Here is an 18,858-nt window from a genome sequence, read left to right as displayed (position 1 = left end):
ATTTCCCCATTGTGGGACTAATAAAGGATTGATTATTATTATTAAACATTGAAGCTTCTGCTCTGGACAGCAAGAAATTTTAACAATTGACTTAAAACTGAAACATTTTGCATCAAAGTCTCACATTTAACTAGGTCCATGTGCAAATGTGCTGTAGCACTGTACAGAATGTGTGTTTGTTCTCTAGCTGTCTGTCTTTTCATAAAGCCCTTGGCTCTGAGTGGTTTCTCTCCGACGCTGTGGTTTCTCTGCTCTTTGACTGGGAATACATAAACTCCTGTTGGGGCTCTGTGCAGTAACAAGCCATTAGCAAAGGGAAGTAGGCAATGGAATCCATGTGATGTTGTGGAGAACATGCTGGGCTCGACCGGATCGATAACCATGATATTCAGAGAGCATGGGGCACTGAGATGATGCAAGACTCCCACTGTATCTCTGTGCAACACTTCCACTTTGTTGCTTGTGTGTGTGTATGTGTGAGAGAGTGTGTTGTCATGATGCAGCTGCTTTGACACCAACCAGTTTACCCACAAAACCACAATTTTATATTGGCATGAACAGACAAGGCACTCCCACAAATTAACATTTTTTTTTTAGACTTCCCTCTCTTTTTCATTCTCTATTTTCACATTCTCAAGACACCGCTGACAGGGAGCCATGCTCAGTCAACCATCCTTTCCTGCCAGAGGCAGCTTTAATTATATCAGCTGTATCTCTCTTCTTATACATAAACCTGCAGATTTAAATCTTTAAGGATTACACATTAATATCTTTCCCTGCTGCTGCTATAGGGGTCTAAATGGACTTATATATTTCACACAGATAGAAGGCACTGCTGTGTGCTTTAAGCTCATGTACTGTTGAATGTAGATTTAAAAACTACAAACTGAAAGCCCTCCGGTCTTCTGATAGCAGTGACATGTCTTACTGCAGAATTACTGAGAGTTCTGCTTATTTCCTGCATTTACACATCGTAAGGAATTGCTGTAAATATACGTTGGATTTACAACAGTATATCAAACTATTTCATAATAACTGTAACATACAGTTAAATATTCATCCTTTGCATGTAAATTAACCATTAATGCCATTGGTTAATCATAGCTGCAGATAACTCTAATTTATCAGCATAATACAGAATTTTTTCTGAAGTGGTGGGAATACGCTTAGTTAAGTTCAGTGAGTCACTATCCATCAACATCGTACTGACAATTGTAGGCTAATGTTTATGCTGTGATGATAGCTCATATTTATTAATCAAACTGCTCATAGCCCACTAAAATATATTTAGATGGCTTTTCTCCCATCGACCTTCAACAATTGACTTTAACTATTTCTAAGTCTAAACCTTCCACCTGTCTCTTAGACCCGATTCCGACTAGGCTGCTTAAGGAAGTTTTACCTTTAATTAGCAATTCTTTATTAGAAATTATCAATCTGTCTTTACTAACGGGCCATGTACCACAGGCCTTCAAACTAGCTGTAATTAAACCTCTTCTTAAGAAACCTACTCTTGATCCAGAGGTGTTGGCTAACTATAGACCTATATCTAACCTTCCGTTCCTCTCTAAGATCCTTGAGAAAGCAGTAGCAAATCAGCTCTGTGACTTTATGCATAACAATAGTTTATTTGAGGATTTTCAGTCAGGATTTAGAGTGAATCATAGCACAGAGACGGCACTGGTGAAAATTACCAATGACCTTCTAATAGCTTCAGACAAAGGACTTGTCTCTGTACTTGTATTGCTAGACCTTAGTGCTGCATTTGATACCATTGATCACCAAATCCTATTACAGAGATTGGAGCATCTTATAGGCATTAAAGGAACCGCACTTAGCTGGTTTAAGTCGTATTTATCAGACCGATCTCAGTTTGTATATGTAAACAATGAAAGCTCGATGAAAACCAGGGTTAGTCACGGAGTTCCACAGGGGTCTGTTCTTGGACCTATTTTATTTACCTTATATATGCTTCCCTTGGGGAATATCATCAGAAAACACTCAGTAAACTTTCATTGTTATGCAGATGATACCCAGTTATATCTATCAATTAAGCCAGATGAAACTAACCAGTTCTCTAAACTTCAAGCATGTCTTACGGACATAAAAACCTGGATGACCTGTAACTTTTTAATGTTAAACTCTGAAAAAACAGAAGTTATCCTACTAGGCCCAGATCACCTTCGAAATCAATTATCTAACGATATAGTTTCTCTAGATGGCATTGCTCTAGCATCCAGCACTACCGTTAAGAACCTTGGAGTTATCTTTGACCAGGATCTGTCTTTTAACTCTTATATAAAACAGATCTCAAGGACAGCCTTTTTTCATTTACGTAACATTGCGAAAATCAGGCAAATCCTGTCTCAAAGCGATGCAGAAAAACTAGTTCATGCATTTGTTACCTCTAGACTAGATTACTGTAACTCCTTATTATCAGGCTGCTCTAATAGGTCTCTTAGATCTTTACAGTTGATCCAGAATGCTGCAGCACGTGTTCTAACAAAAACTAAGAAAAGGGATCATATTACTCCAGTATTAGCTTCTCTGCACTGGCTCCCTGTTAAATCAAGAATAGAATTTAAAATTATTTTACTTACCCACAAAGCTCTAACTGGTCAGGCACCATCTTATCTTAAGGAACTTATAGTTCCATATTACCCAACTAGAGAGCTGCGCTCAATCAATGCAGGGTTACTTGTGGTTCCTAGAGTATATAAAAGTAGGATGGGAGCCAGAGCCTTCAGTTATCAGGCTCCTCTTCTGTGGAACCAGGTTCCAGTTTCAGTCCGGGGGTAGACACACTCACCACTTTCAAGAGCAGGCTTAAGACCTTCCTTTTTGATAGCGCTTATAGTTAGGGCTGGTTCAGGTTCGCCTTGGTCCAGCCCCTAGATATGCTGCTATATGCCTAGACAGCCAGGGGACTACCTAGGATACGCTGAGCTCCTCTCTCCTCTTCTCTCCCTCCTTCTTTATGTATTAATCTCCTATTTATGCATATTACTGATTTTGCTTCTTCCCCAGAGTTCTTGTGCTTTCTCGCCTCGCAGGTTCCCAGGAATCGGTGTTATATTTGGACTGTCATCGTGCCACCTACTGAGGCCCTGCTGACACCCACGACTACTACCACTATCATTATTAGTCACATTACTATTATTATTGCCTGTACTATTACGCTTATTGACTTGCTTGTACCCTGGAGTCTTTGTGCTTTCTCGCTTCGCAGGCTTCTATAAATCGTGGCTGTACCTGGACCGTGGACGTGCATCCTGCTACGGCCCTGCTGACACCGACTGCTACCACCATTATTATTACTAGTCACATTACTATTACCTGTACCATTAAGCATTTTAGCTTTACTTCCACCCTGAAGCCCTTTTGCTTTCTCGTTCTGCAGGTTTCCATGAATCGTTGTGGTACCTGGACCGTAGTCGTGCCTCCTGCTGTGAGCCGACTGACACCCACTGCTACTTCGATTATTATTATTAGTCACATTACTATCCCTATTTTCATGGCTATAATTCTACTGTAATAATTGCTGCTGTTATTATAAGTAGTCTTATTATATGAATCATTTATGTCATATACATTGAATGTGTCGTATCTCTGTTATGCTGCTCATTCTGTACACATGACATCTATTGCATTTTGTCCATCCTGGGAGAAGGATCCCTCCTCTGTCGTTCTCCCATAGGTTTCTTCCTTTTTTCTCCCTGTTAAAGGGGTTTTTTAGGGGAGTTTTTCCTGTGCCGATGTGAGGGAAGGACAGAGGATGTCGCATGTGCACAGATTGTAAAGCCCTCTGAGGCAAATTTGTAATTTGTGATTCTGGGCTATACAAAATAAACTGAATTGAATTGAATTGAATTATAACATTTTGAGTGACAATGCGTGACCGGCTGTTCCTGAACGTGACTTCGGACACATCTTCATTAGTCATCTTTCTGAGCACAGCCAAGGAGGAGCCGAGGTAAAGCTACTCTATTATCACCTGAAATTGACAGTGTCACGTATTGTTTGGTCTTCACGATTATTGAACTGTTCACATCTTAGATAATGTTTCATTTGTTCTGTTTCATTACATTAGGCAACATTTTGCAAAGCAAGCCCTGTAACATTAGGTAGCTCAAACTCAGGTAGCTAAAATAACGTGAGCTAGTTAACAGTATAGTCAGCAAAGTTAACATAATTAAAGTGAATTGCCAATTACAGTGTGAAGATGTAACGTTACTTTGCCATTAAAGAGCCAACTGTAGAACCGCAAACCAGAAGGAATGGGTTGATTTTCAAAAGGAAGTGGAGACCTGGAGTTGCCTAAGTGTGTCTTTAAGAAGATGAAGAAGTGAGGGAATAAAATCCTCTCTCAGTTTGCTCTCTCTTTCTCCATCTCTTTATTTTATATTTCTCCTTTCATGTAGTTCATGCAGTTCCCATTTACATGTTTAAAATGTGTGTAATTACTTATTTTTCTGAACATCTTTTCTTAACATGCAGTACCTCTTAAGTTCCGAATACGGCTGTTTAAATTATTGAGGACAAGTCATAAACTTCAGCAATATTGTATTGAATATGAATTCTTGTGTTTCCTACTTTCTTTTTTAGTTGTGGGTAATTAAATGCAAAAGTAGCTGATTTTATAACATTTGTAAATAAACGGTAACAGTATATACAGTAAAATTACCGTCAAACCCAGTTAATCTACTATCACCTACTGTAATCCAATATACAACAAAATACTGTTCAAAGAAATTACAGTAGGTTATGGTTATTTTACTGTTACCGTAAAATAAGAGTAAATTACTAGCATCTCTGCTGCCAGTATTTTACCATTATCACTGCATTTGTGTTATTAAGCTTAATGCATTAGGAAGTATTTTTTACAGCGGTCTATTTTCAAATTCAGTACGTTTAAATATAGTTATTTAACATTGAATCAAAGATTATCCATTTTCTGATGTAACAATTATATCTTATTATTTATATAATTATTATTTAATTATTTATATTATATTATATAATTACAATTATATCCACGGGCCTGGTTAATACTTTAAATATTGTTGAACATTTAAAAATTGGAGAATCATGGTGTGTTAAATCAGACAACATAATTTGTGAAAATGTATGTCAAAGGAACCACATTATCCCATTGAAATTAATGAGCTGTGTCACATGGTCGTCAGGCAAAGAAGTTGAACCTGGCCACATTACATACAGTGGGTACGGAAAGTATTCAGACCCCTTTAAATTTTTCACCCTTTGTTTCATTGCAGCCATTTGCTAAAATCGAAAAAGTTCATTTTCCCATCTTGACAGAAAAAACCAGAAATGTAGAATTTTTTGCAGATTTATTAAAAAAGAAAAACTGAAATATCACATGGTCATAAGTATTCAGACCCTTTGCTCAGTATTGAGTAGAAGCACCCTTTTGAGCTAGTACAGCCATGAGTCTTCTTGGGAATGATGCAACAAGTTTCTCACACCTGGATTTGGGGATCCTCTGCCATTCTTCCTTGCAGATCCTCTCCAGTTCTGTCAGGTTGGATGGTGAACAGCCATTTTCAGGTCTCTCCAGAGATGCTCAATTGGGTTTAGGTCAGGGCTCTGGCTGGGCCAGTCAAGAATGGTCACAGACTTGTTCCAAAGCCACTCCTTTGTTATTTTAGCTGTGTGCTTCGGGTCATTGTCTTGTTGGAAGGTAAACCTTCGGCCCAGTCTGAGGTCCTGAGCACTCTGGAGGAGGTTTTCTTCCAGGATATCTCTGTACTTGGCCGCATTCATCTTTCCTTCAATTGCAACCAGTCGTCCTGTCCCTGCAGCTGAAAAACACTCCCATAGCATGATGCTGCCACCACCATGTTTCACTGTTGGGATTGTATTGGGCAGGTGATGAGCAGTGCCTGGTTTTCTCCACACATACCGCTTAGAATTAACGCCAAAAAGTTCAATCTTGGTCTCATCAGACCAGAGAATCTTATTTCTCATAGTTTGGGAGTCCTCCATGTGTTTTTTGGCAAACTCTATGCGGGCTTTCATATGTCTTGCACTGAGGAGAGGCTTCCGTCGGGCCACTCTGCCATAAAGCCCCGACTGGTGGAGGGCTGCAGTGATAGTTGACTTTGTGGAACTTTCTCCCATCTCCCTACTGCATCTCTGGAGCTCAGCCACAGTGATCTTTGGGTTCTTCTTTACCTCTCTCACCAAGGCTCTTCTCCCACGATTGCTCAGTTTGGCTGGACGGCCAGGACTAGGAACAGTTCTGGTCATCCCATACTTCTTCCATTTAAGGATTATGGAGGCCACTGTGCTCAGAAATTCTTTTGTAACCTTGGCCAGATCTGTGCCTTGCCACAATTCTGTCTCTGAGCTCCTTGGGCAGTTCCTTCGACCTCATGATTCTCATTTGTTCTGACATGCACTGTGAGCTGTAAGGTCTTATATAGACAGGTGTGTGCCTTTCCTAATCAAGTCCAATCAGTTTAATTAAACACAGCTGGACTCCAATGAAGGAGTAGAACCATCTCAAGGAGGATCAGAAGAAATGGACAGCATGTGAGTTAAATATGAGTGTCACAGCAAAGGGTCTGAATACTTATGACCATGTGATATTTCAGTTTTTCTTTTTTAATAAATTTGCAAAAATTTCTACATTTCTGTTTTTTTCTGTCAAGATGGGTTGCTGAGTGTACATTAATGCGAAAAAAAATGAACTTTTTCGATTTTAGCAAATGGCTGCAATGAAACAAAGAGTGAAAAATTTAAAGGGGTCTGAATACTTTCCGTACCCACTGTAAACTGTAAACACACTGCACTGAATAATTAGATCTGTGTGAAGACCCAGTAACATAGCTATTCTAGTATTATGGTGTGCTTGAGTGCTTGTATCCTTTTTCAAAATTATTTTTTTTTATTTATAAGAAAATCACGATATGGAGGTTTTCCTGATTGTTTATAAGGGAGTGAATGGGGTTCATGAATTATAGAGGTTTCAGCAAAACTGACTTAAAAATATCTTCAGTCTTGGCACAAGCATGTCAAAACTGCCCTTATAGCTACTAAGGGATGGAAATTGTAAAAAAAAACAAAAAAAAAAAAAAACTTACTGGACATTAATTTCTGACAGAATAAAATATTTTATGACTTAATTAATTATTTTATGCAGAAACAACTTCGCCACTACTTCCCCGTCCCCTTCTTAATATTACCTCTGTACTGCGGGCGGAGGGCGCGGTTGTTGGGGCAGTCTCGGCCTGGCTTATTGAAGTTGATATTGGTTCGGATGCAGCGCTGCAACAGAGGCTGAATGGGCCTTGTGTTGTCACTCATACTCAGGAAGATCTTGTAGGGCTCGTTCTGGCTGAGGAGGCGCAGGGAGTGCATCTGTGGAGGAAAATTGGGTGGTGGAGAAAAATGGGAGGACACTGAATTTGTTGGAGTCCAGCTTGTGCAGTTTCAATCGCTGACACAATTCAGTTTAGCTGAATTTGATTAATCCCTACCACCCACTAAAATAACGTTTTTAATCTATTTGGTTCAAAAACAGCTGAAAGTCTAGAAAAAAATTATTATTGAATAATGTTATACAAGTCAGTCAATTACAGTCAGCTGACTCGGACAGTGGAAGTCTTGGATACTCTCAAGAGGCTCGGCTGAAGAAAGACTCTTGTGCCGGTCCAAAACTGGCCACACAGAGCCAATTGGGAAGTTGGAGGAAGCAAGAAGATGTGAACACTTTTCCATCATATGCACCAAGTGAGCAACTTTCAAAGGACTAAATGGGGCGCCATCAGCTGTTAAAAGGCACCTGTAAAATCGGTGGAGTTCCCCCTAACAAATCAAAACCTGTATATGTCACTATAGTTGGTGCGGAAGGAAGGCTAAGAGAGGAGAGAAGAAAGAAGGATGAAGAGATAGACAGTTAAAGGGAGGAAGCATAGAAGACCAAGAAAATTAGAGGGTGAAGCAAAAATAATGGAGAAAAGGCTGATGTAATAGAAATGTAAAAGAGGGGTGAAAGAAAAAGGTAAAATAAGTAAAATAGAGAAAGATATTAGACAGCGTTGAGATCAAAGGATCGGTGAGTGAGAGCAGGAGTAAATTAAATTAGAGTAAATTGCAGATTGTATGTGGTAGTTGATTACATTGATGTATACAGGTGAGTGCTGAGCTGGATTGTAATGTGTTGCACTTTGACAGTGACCTTCCTGATTCGAAGAGCCGGGGTTTGCATCTGATCTATCCAGCTGCTATTCAATAACATAAAAGGCTTTCTGGTCTGAACAGAGAAACAACATGATGTGCAGATGTCACTTCGACTGCATGCAGATGATGACATGTTTTACATCACCAACTAGATCTATTCCACCCATACTGTTTTAAAAGGATTCAGATGAAAAGAGCAAAACAGGTCCAATTTATTTGTGGGCTCTGTGTATATGCACTGCATTTCATTACTGAAACTTACTGTTACAACCAGCCTCTTTTATCTATAACACTTAGGAAAAAGTAGATGCTTTCAGTAATGAAGGTCGTAATTTGCAATTCAATGCAGTTTGTGCCCTGTGCCGGCAAGGAAATTAGAAATCAATTTCCTGCCTCAATCAACAGAATGCATTCTGTTGCATGTGACATCCTGTACTCAGGTACCTGCATCTGTGTCACGTAGACAGGCTTGTTGATGAGTATCCACGTGGAAGTCTCGTAGCAGGGAGGGATGGTGATAGAGCCCTCGTAGGTGATGTAGCGCGTGGTGTCAGGGTAAAGGTCGGCTATGTTCAGGCCCATTAATAAGAATGCATCGTCTAGAAAGAGAGGGTTAGAGAGAGAGAAGAGTGTTAAGATGATGCAGTGTGTTGTGTGAAAGTCCGTTACGTTCACACCCATTAGCTGAAAGGCACTATCAAAGGATAAAAGAGGAGAGATGATATACTGAGAGTGTTTATTTTTGGGAGAACATTGCATCAGTGTAAACATACATAATGTTTGGACCAATTTAAAGGGATCATTTTCCTACGTAAAATACAAATATGTTGGAGCGACGTGTGTTAATTAGGGACAGAAATCTGTTCAAACGATCACATTATGGGGACTCAACCCACATTCCTGGAAAAACTGTAGACTTTGGAATACCTTTTAATTTTAAGGTTTAGAACTGCTTCTTGGTCAAGGTTTTTGTATGACTCCAGATAATTAATATAAGTTAATGTAATGTCCTCCTAAGTGAAAAAAACTAAACAAGTTTGTGTGTTTGTGCATCTGTGTGTTTGAGGAGCTTTGCTATGTTTAGCCACATTAACAGGAAGGATTCTCTACTGGGCTGTACATCTTTCCAGCAGTGTTCAGAAGACTGATTATGGCAATGTAGCACTGATTTGTATGAAAATAAGAATGTATCCTCTCTGAAGAGAAACACAGAGAATGACCGGTTATAAGAGAAATAAAAAATAGCTGTCTGCCACTAGGGATGGCAATGTATGTTAGTCATTCGTTTGGTCCACCACTTTGGCCCCCACTGAAATCTCACCAACTATAATAGACTTATATCCAGAGCATTTATGGTTGCCATATGATGAACCCTAATGATTTTAGTGATCACCTGAATTTCCTCTAGCCCCACCATGAGGTTTAGATTTGAGGTTTTGAGGGAAATATCAGAATCAGAATCAGAAGCTGTTTATTGCCAAGTACGTTACACATACAAGGAATTTGGCTAGGTGATTAATTGGTGTGTACAGTAAATAACAAACAGTGCAATACTAAAGACATAATTTAAAAATAGAAATATGAAAATATACAATTAAATATGATAAAAAGTAATCAAATAGGAGTATGTAAAAGCAGGTATATTATATTATAATATGTCAAGATGTGCAGGGGGTAAACTGTTCTGGGTAATTAATTGTCCAAGTCAGTAGGGTTCTGGGCTTTATTGATCAACTCAACTGCAGATGGGAAGAAGCTATTTTTATGGCGTGAGGCCTTGGTCCTGATGGACCACAGCCTCCTGCAAACAATTGGCTTGTTTGCCTCGACATCTGGTTCCAATATTCATGATTAATTTAAATCAATTTGCAATCTCTTAACTTATATGTAGCTTTATCATCAGTTTTAATTTAAATTTTGACTTAATACCTGCAAAATCAATGGCATTCCAATCAGACTCTCCTGCACTGTGTTCATCCTATCATGCTGACGTTAGCATTTAGCTCAGAGCACTGCATTAGTACAGCTGCTTGCATAGCTGTAGACTCTCAGGGCTTCGTTGGTTGTGGTGCTGTTGATGCAAGGTCTGTCCAGAAACCTCCCCACCCATCTGATCCGACAAACCACCAGGTGCTAATCAGTTGATAGATCTGCTTCTCTCTTCGCCCGAGTGTCCTACACATTGGAGTGCAGATATGATGATAAGACCACAAAGTCCATCATTGATCTTAAGCCTACGGAGTTAGGGTACAAAGTACACTCATGAACACCCCTTTGCTCAGACATGGTGTTTGTTATCAGCCCAGAAGTCCAACAACAAAGCACCACATTGGTTTAGATCAGGCCCAATGACCCCCCTCCAGGTTTCTCCTTCGTCACCTATGTGAGTGCTGAATGGAAAATAATCACAAAATGCTATATGACAACATGCAGTCAACAATTAAGTAAATAAGCCCACTCCACAGTACATGCCTATGTGTCAGACTAAGTAACAGGGCTTTGATGATGTAAGGGACTGCGCTATATATATATTTGATCCGTACATGAATGTTTGTATTATGAATGATGTTAAAAACTACAATCCGATTGGTTTAGCACCTAGAGCTGTCCCACAATCTGCATGAACTGACTGACAATTAAAATTTTATATAGGTTGTGAAAATAAATGATAAAACCAGAGATGCCAACTAATTTTATTAGGCTATAAGGAATTATTTAATATCATACATGAACAATGTTTTACTCAAATGATGGCGATCGATCAAAATGCATTATGAACATTATGTATTGTTCTGCCTCATTTTAACGAGTGTGATTAAGGAACTGCAATCTGCATTTAATGTTGTTCAGAAGAATATCTTTGAATTGAGACTTACTGAATGTTGACAAAACCAAAAGATGTGCTTCTCCAGGTCAAAGAAGATAGATGATATATATCAGCTTGTTATTTTAAATAATAAGGCGATTGAACAAGTTTCAACTTATAAATACCAGGGTGCTTTCTGTCTCAGGGTAAAGTTAGGGTTCTTTTATAGACCCAAATGCTGTTTTTCTTTTGCTGCAAGAAATTACTTCGATTAATTCTAGCGACTTTTATTAGCAGTTGATTATGATGACATTGTATATATGCATGCCGTTCTAACTTCTTTTAAAATGATACAATCAATGTAATTTTATACATTACAATTCGTCTTTGATTTGGGTTCCTGGAAAATTGGATGAGATGGTTGGTTTAGATACTTTATTCCTCAAACCCGCACCGTTTTTGGTAAAATGCTTTAAAGTTTTTACACCGTCATCTTGGTGTGAGCTACAGCATCAATTTGAACTACTTTCATAAGCAAGCAAGATTTTAAAAACAGGACTATGGACTATTTGAACTTTAAAAACTGAACACTTAGAATTCATTGTTTGCAGCACTTTGTCTGTTTGTTTTTAAGTCTGTTACTTGTCTCTTTTATGAGATTTGCATAACATCTTTTTACCTGTTTGTGTTGTTTTTAAGTCTTTTATTTGTGCTTTCATGTGTGAAACTTGTATGTTTCTGTCTTGGCCAGGTCTCCCTGGAAAAGGGCATTTTAAATCTTAATGGTAATATATTGGGAAAAAAAAGGTAAAATAAATAACAAAAGATTAATAAAAACATTATTTCACTTTATATAGATAGGTGTGACAGCCAATGGGGAGCCTGTTTGACACCCACATAGTAACCTACACTGTGACTGGTCAGACCAAGAAAATACTTTTAGCCAAATACGTTATGTAATAGCAGATTAAAGATTTTACTCAAGATATACAAGATACAGTGGGTACGGAAAGTATTCAGACCCCTTTAAATTTTTCACTCTTTGTTTCATTGCAGCCATTTGCTAAAATCGAAAAAGTTCATTTTTTTTTTTCGCATTAATGTACACTCAGCAACCCATCTTGACAGAAAAAAACAGACATGTAGAAATTTTTGCAAATTTATTAAAAAAGAAAAACTGAAATATCACATGGTCATAAGTATTCAGACCCTTTGCTGTGACACTCATATTTAACTCACATGCTGTCCATTTCTTCTGATCCTCCTTGAGATGGTTCTACTCCTTCATTGGAGTCCAGCTGTGTTTAATTAAACTGATTGGACTTGATTAGGAAAGGCACACACCTGTCTATATAAGACCTTACAGCTCACAGTGCATGTCAGAACAAATGAGAATCATGAGGTCGAAGGAACTGCCCAAGGAGCTCAGAGACAGAATTGTGGCAAGGCACAGATCTGGCCAAGGTTACAAAAGAATTTCTGAGCACAGTGGCCTCCATAATCCTTAAATGGAAGAAGTATGGGATGACCAGAACTGTTCCTAGTCCTGGCCGTCCAGCCAAACTGAGCAATCGTGGGAGAAGAGCCTTGGTGAGAGAGGTAAAGAAGAACCCAAAGATCACTGTGGCTGAGCTCCAGAGATGCAGTAGGGAGATGGGAGAAAGTTCCACAAAGTCAACTATCACTGCAGCCCTCCACCAGTCGGGGCTTTATGGCAGAGTGGCCCGATGGAAGCCTCTCCTCAGTGCAAGACATATGAAAGCCCGCATAGAGTTTGCCAAAAAACACATGGAGGACTCCCAAACTATGAGAAATAAGATTCTCTGGTCTGATGAGACCAAGATTGAACTTTTGGCGTTAATTCTAAGCGGTATGTGTGGAGAAAACCAGGCACTGCTCATCACCTGCCCAATACAATCCCAACAGTGAAACATGGTGGTGGCAGCATCATGCTATGGGAGTGTTTTTCAGCTGCAGGGACAGGACGACTGGTTGCAATTGAAGGAAAGATGAATGCGGCCAAGTACAGAGATATCCTGGAAGAAAACCTCCTCCAGAGTGCTCAGGACCTCAGACTGGGCCGAAGGTTCACCTTCCATCAAGACAATGACCCGAAGCACACAGCTAAAATAACAAAGGAGTGGCTTCGGAACAAGTCTGTGACCATTCTTGACTGGCCCAGCCAGAGCCCTGACCTAAACCCAATTGAGCATCTCTGGAGAGACCTGAAAATGGCTGTCCACCAATGTTCACCATCCAACCTGACAGAACTGGAGAGGATCTGCAAGGAAGAATGGCAGAGGATCCCCAAATCCAGGTGTGAGAAACTTGTTGCATCATTCCCAAGAAGACTCATGGCTGTACTAGCTCAAAAGGGTGCTTCTACTCAATACTGCGCAAAGGGTCTGAATACTTATGACCATGTGATATTTCAGTTTTTCTTTTTTAATAAATTTGCAAAAAATTCTACATTTCTGGTTTTTTCTGTCAAGATGGGTTGCTGAGTGTACATTAATGCAAAAAATTTAAAGGGGTCTGAATACTTTCCGTACCCACTGTATATACAGCACTGTAGATTTCCAAAGAATGGGCTTGTCGATGGACAGAACAAAGGAGGACCATGTGTGTGAGAGGTAGCGAGAGAGAGATTGTTTGTCTTACGTTTGTAGTTGATTCTGGTGATGGTGTCTCTATTGAGCATGCGGTTGAGGAAGGAGTTGGAGTTATCAGAGAGCTGAGAGATAACAAAGAGAGAGGGACATGAATAAAAACACTCACACATAGACACACACACACACACATACATACACACACTGCTGTAAAACACATGTAGGAATTGGCCTAAGGTCTGAAACAGTGAACTGTTTGGTTTCCTGTACTGTAATCTTTGTATGTATAACTAGTGGAGGACCCGTTCAAACATGCCTGTTCAGAATGCTTGGCCTGTGGTGTTCTTTTTGTTGTTGTTTTGTGTCGCTTTGTGGTCGTTACACGTCATTTTGACTCATTTTTGAGTCTCATTTTAGTAAATCTGTCTCTTTGTAGTCATTTATTGTCTCTTTGTGGATGTTTTTCCTTTTAGTCATGAGTCTCTTTGTGTCTCTTAGCATTTGCTTTGTAATGCTGATTTTGTCCCTTTGTAGTCCGTTTATGTTTTTTCTGGTCATTTATAGTCTCTTCCTAGTTGGCACCTGTCTCTTTGAGTGACATTTTGTAGGTGAAGGCCAGGGTGCCGCTTGACACTTTGGGCCCCTTGGCCTGTGCCTGGTAGACCTGTTCTGTAATTCATGGTTACTTGCGGTAAAAAACATTGCTGAAATACATGTAGTAGTGGTTATTTCCAAATAGGCATTTTAGTCACTTACTTTGACATAACCACCGCAGTTGTAATATAGATTATGGGTTTAAGGAAAGAGGTATTTTGTCTGCGTTAAAGTTTTAAGTTAGTATGGTCTGTGTTGCTTCTCCAGTAGGCTAGCCACTCATGCATGTTGAGTCCAGAGAAGTAAAGAAAAGTTTGGTTGTAAAGTTATCCGGCATTCAAGTGTTAGCAGGCTATTGCCAGGGTCAAGCAGCAAAAGTGAACTGCAATCAATGAGCTGCTGTCTGCGGGCCTTTGGACGATGATGGACTGCAGAGCCCTGAACAGAGCGCTGTCTGCTTGTTAATTCCAAGTTTATTAATTTAAAACAAGTTGCGTGTCCAAATTGCACCAAATTGGACAAAGCACTCAATGGGATCCCAAGCATGATCTACTGCTACCATATGAGTTAATCAAATCAACGATAAGCTCTTTGATAAAGTGCTTTGTTTTTCAATTGGTCCATCATTTTTCACTGTACCCCCAGAAGGACATGCTGACCTTCATGAAGATGGAGACCACAGCAATGCCATGGGGGCTCTTAGCTGCCTCAGTGTAGTTGGCATATAGATCCTGATTATAATGGATCAGCTGGACCTGAAAGAGAGACACAATGACACAGAGCACTACACGCAAAACTGGAGTTACACAAGCAGGATTGCGGTTAGTTAATACTTTTGAGTCTGAATTATTGATCTGATGAATGTATTCATGTAAATTGTAAAGACAATGTGAAACCGTCTATCATTAGAGCCCAATGTTCAAGATTTCCTGCACTATCCATTGAAATTGATTATCCAAATACTGGGCTGACCGAGACCCGACCGGGGAACCCGAGTAAGGCTGAGTCCAAATTTTACTCAAATTGAGTCAGGTTGTCAGGGTCCAAGTCTCCCCTTTCCCTATTACTTCCCTATCTAACTCACTGGAAATCCCTGTTTGCCTCAGCCCCTCTACTACCGTATTCGGCTTCACCCCAGCAACACTTGCCCCATCAAGTTATCATGGACAATTACTTGTGTCTGTGTCTGTACCATAGGTCCAAGTTAAACTAAAGCCGTTACAACACAGGTAGGATTTGCCTCCAAAGATCTCGGGTCTGTGTGTCGATATGTCAAGTGTACGATTCATAAACTTAGCCTCATTATATACTAGCTAGCTATTCCCCATTATTTTTGGTGGAGTTTTTCTTTATACGCTGCAAAGGTCGAAGGATAGAGGATGGCGTTTGCTGTTCAGATTGTGAAGCCCCCTGAAGCAAATTTGTGATTTCTGACATTGGACTTTACAAACAAAACTGACTTGACTTTGGCTGTAGTTGTGGTTCTTTTGCTATGCACAACAACCTTTGAGATTACTTTTGCCTCCATGTAGAACCAAAAATCCAATCTACATAAAAAAAGGGAGAACCATGTCAAAACTTCCTTTTAACGTAACTGTGTGTGTCTTTCGACAAGTGGATTTACAAAAAGTACAGAAGGGGCTCAGGGTTCCAAAAGACAAGAAGGAGACAAGAAAACACTTGATTATCCAATTTTGACAAACATGTTTGAATTCTTTTCATGGTGGATAACAAGCTTTGAGATTGGGATTGCTCACCTAAGAGTTTCCCTCTTAATGATATAGAATTGTTTCAGAACTTTATCTGTGTGGGTGTTATTTGCATTTTTCTGTTTTATGTATGTATTTGCACTTGCACACCTGTTTATATTAGATAACAATGATGCATGTAGTCGTTCAGCTTGCCAATGTCTTTGTCTGTATATGCAATTATCCTATCAGTCAGTTAGTATTAACTTCTCTTTTGCCTATTTAGATGCGTTTGTGTGTACAAGAGATTCCTATAAATATTTGAATCCAGTGTGTCTCATCTGTCTTATTTCTTACCTCTCCAGGAAAGCCCTGTCCATTGAGGAGGTGCTCTGAACCCTGGGAATCCTCACTCCCAAAATGGAGGCGGATCTCCTCCAGCCTGTAGCTGTAACCCAGTGGGCCCCCTGAGATGTTCACCAGGTGGGCTTTGTCCGGTCGCAGGGACACGTGCTTCCCCGTGTTGTACATGGTACATCCCATCTACAGAGAAAAAGACAGGGAGATAATATTTTTACTTTTGAGGCAATTTCATCATTGCGAGTATAATGCTTGCAGTCCTGGCACTGTTCTTTTAGCCTACCATCTGCGAACATAATGTAAATGAGAAAAGTTGTGTTGGTGACCTGTGACCAACGTGTCCTGACACATAGTGCATAAATGCCTTGTTCTTAATCTTTCACACCTAACCAGGAAAAAAATACAGCCAATTGTATTTGCTATATATTATGCAGCACGCCAGGTCCGTATTCTGAATTGCAATGTTATTCTCAGAGTGTTCATCAAGTTTAGTCCATAAAACAGCTAAACTAATTATTATTGGTGGTTTTAATATTCATGTGGACATTGATGAAACTACAACAACCTATGGTAAATTCATAATATGACTTTAGCTAGCTTGGATGTTTGTATTATCTAACCATTCTCTAGTTATTTTGTCAAATGCACCACCCAAAATGAAATGCACTTTTCGTGACACAAACACTCCTGTCCCAGCAATTGTTTCTTTACATCGCCCTTTCCCTTGAACGCAGAATGGCAATTCATAGCATAGCATCGGCCATCGCTGACCAGGGTGCAACAACTATCCGACTTTGGACTGCCGTGCAATCTTTTAAGATTTTCTTCATTCTCAGGCTGGTTTTGTGGATTTCGGGCTAGTCAGGGCTTGGCAAGTATTTTAGAATATCAGTAATTAGCGTTAGCTAAGAATCTACACTTCTCAATCTATTGAAAATATACTGAATGCATAAACATGCATATTTAACTTTTAATGATTGTAACAGTGAATAAGACCCAACCAGCTTTACAGGAACAGTCATGCAACTTGATTTTATTGTCTTTTTATGTGAGGGTTTACTTTTACAGTTATCTGTAAGCTTTAGCATCTATCTTTTTAAACAGTTTTAATGGCTGAATCAGTTTGGCATCTTGGATATATCAAACGCAGATTAGACCTTACTGTCTTGACGTACTGCGGTAAGCGTGTTGCCTCACTTCCGGTTCTCAGCGTAGTTGATAGCGTACTTTTCGCAGCTCCAGCGAAAACTAGTGAATTGTGTGACATTCTTTATTATAGCGGCTAATTACCTGTTTTACACTTAAAACACTTGAACACTCATATCACATCTTAATTCAGCGACTTTTCGCTTAAACCAACAGTTTACACGTTGTTCAGTTCTGCTAACGCTAGCTAGCCTCATTTAGCTTAGCAGCTAGCGATGGCGCTCCTCCTCTCCTTCTCTCTCTCCTGCTCTCTCTCCTCCTCCCTCCTGCTCAGTGTGTCTCATGTTTAGCCATGCCTCTGCCTCCTTTACTGATAAGGGTACATGTAACAAATGTAGTTTGTTTGTTAGGTTGGAGGCGAGGCTCAGTGAGTTAGAGGCCCGGTTCCGCACCATTGAAGCTCAGTCGTTAGCTACTGCAGTTAGCCAGCCCACCCCCGTAGTCGGTGCGGGCCAACCAGACTTAGCTCCTGCTAGCCGTCCCCGGCAACCCCGAGCAGCCGGGAGGCTGGGTGACTGTCCGAAGGAAGCATAGTTCTATGTCGAAGCACACGGGGCACCACCAACCGCTTCACGTTTCTAACCGGTTTTCCCCGCTCAGCGACACACCCGCTGAGAAACCAACTCTGGTGATCGGCAGCTCCATTTTGAGAAACGTGAAGTTAGCGAAGACAGGGGCCATAGTTAACTGCATCCCCGGGGCCAGAGCGGGCGACATAGAATCCCATTTGAAACTGCTGGCTAAGGCTAAACGTAAATACCGTACGATTGTTATTCACGTCGGCGGTAATGACACCCGATTACGTCGCTCGGAGGTCACTAAATTGAACGTGGAATCGGTGTGTTCGTACGCAAAGACGATGTCGGACTCCGTAGTATTCTCTGGCCCTCTCCCTAATCTGGTCAATGATGAGATGTATAGCCGCATGTCATCATTCCGCCGCTGGCTGTCGAGGTGGTGTCCTGCAAACAATGTGGGCTTCGTAGACAATTGGCATACTTTCTGGGGAAAACCTGGTCTGATTAGGAGAGACGGCATCCATCCTACTTTGGATGGAGCGGGATCATCATCTCTAGAAATCTGACCCAGTTCATTAGTGGACCTAATCCATGACCCAGAGTTCAGACCAGGAAGCAGAAGCAGAGTCGCAGTCTTTCACACCTCTCTGCGCTTCCTTTGGAGCAGTTACCCACCCAGTTACCCACCCAAAACCCTATAGAGACTGTGTCTGCCCCACGGCCACTTCAATTATTTAAAGTCAACAGAAGAGGAGTTATACAAAATAACTTAATAAAAGTTAAGGCAACTGATGCAACAGTGCATCAAAACAGGACAGTTAAATGTGGACTCTTAAATATTAGATCTCTGTCATCTAAGGGTGTACTTGTAA

At 40.2% G+C, this 18,858-nt stretch overlaps 1 protein-coding gene across 1 annotated transcript in view; it reads right to left on the bottom strand.

Moving 5' to 3' along the window:
* Positions 1–7,179: 7,179 nt before the first annotated feature.
* LOC129098368 (carbonic anhydrase-related protein 10-like) overlaps positions 7,180–18,858 on the bottom strand; it is a 111,223-nt gene continuing 99,544 nt past the window's right edge. The window contains exons 4-8 of the mRNA XM_054607360.1: positions 16,260–16,445; positions 14,874–14,969; positions 13,673–13,745; positions 8,650–8,804; positions 7,180–7,383 (exon numbers count right to left, since the gene is read on the bottom strand). Coding sequence (XP_054463335.1) covers positions 7,180–7,383; positions 8,650–8,804; positions 13,673–13,745; positions 14,874–14,969; positions 16,260–16,445 — 714 coding nt within the window. The remainder of the gene's footprint in view (positions 7,384–8,649; positions 8,805–13,672; positions 13,746–14,873; positions 14,970–16,259; positions 16,446–18,858) is intronic.

The sequence above is a fragment of the Anoplopoma fimbria genome, chromosome 11 (assembly GCF_027596085.1).
Source record: "Anoplopoma fimbria isolate UVic2021 breed Golden Eagle Sablefish chromosome 11, Afim_UVic_2022, whole genome shotgun sequence".
NCBI classification, from domain to species: Eukaryota; Metazoa; Chordata; class Actinopteri; order Perciformes; family Anoplopomatidae; genus Anoplopoma; species Anoplopoma fimbria.
This window is presented reverse-complemented; position numbering and strand designations above follow the sequence as displayed.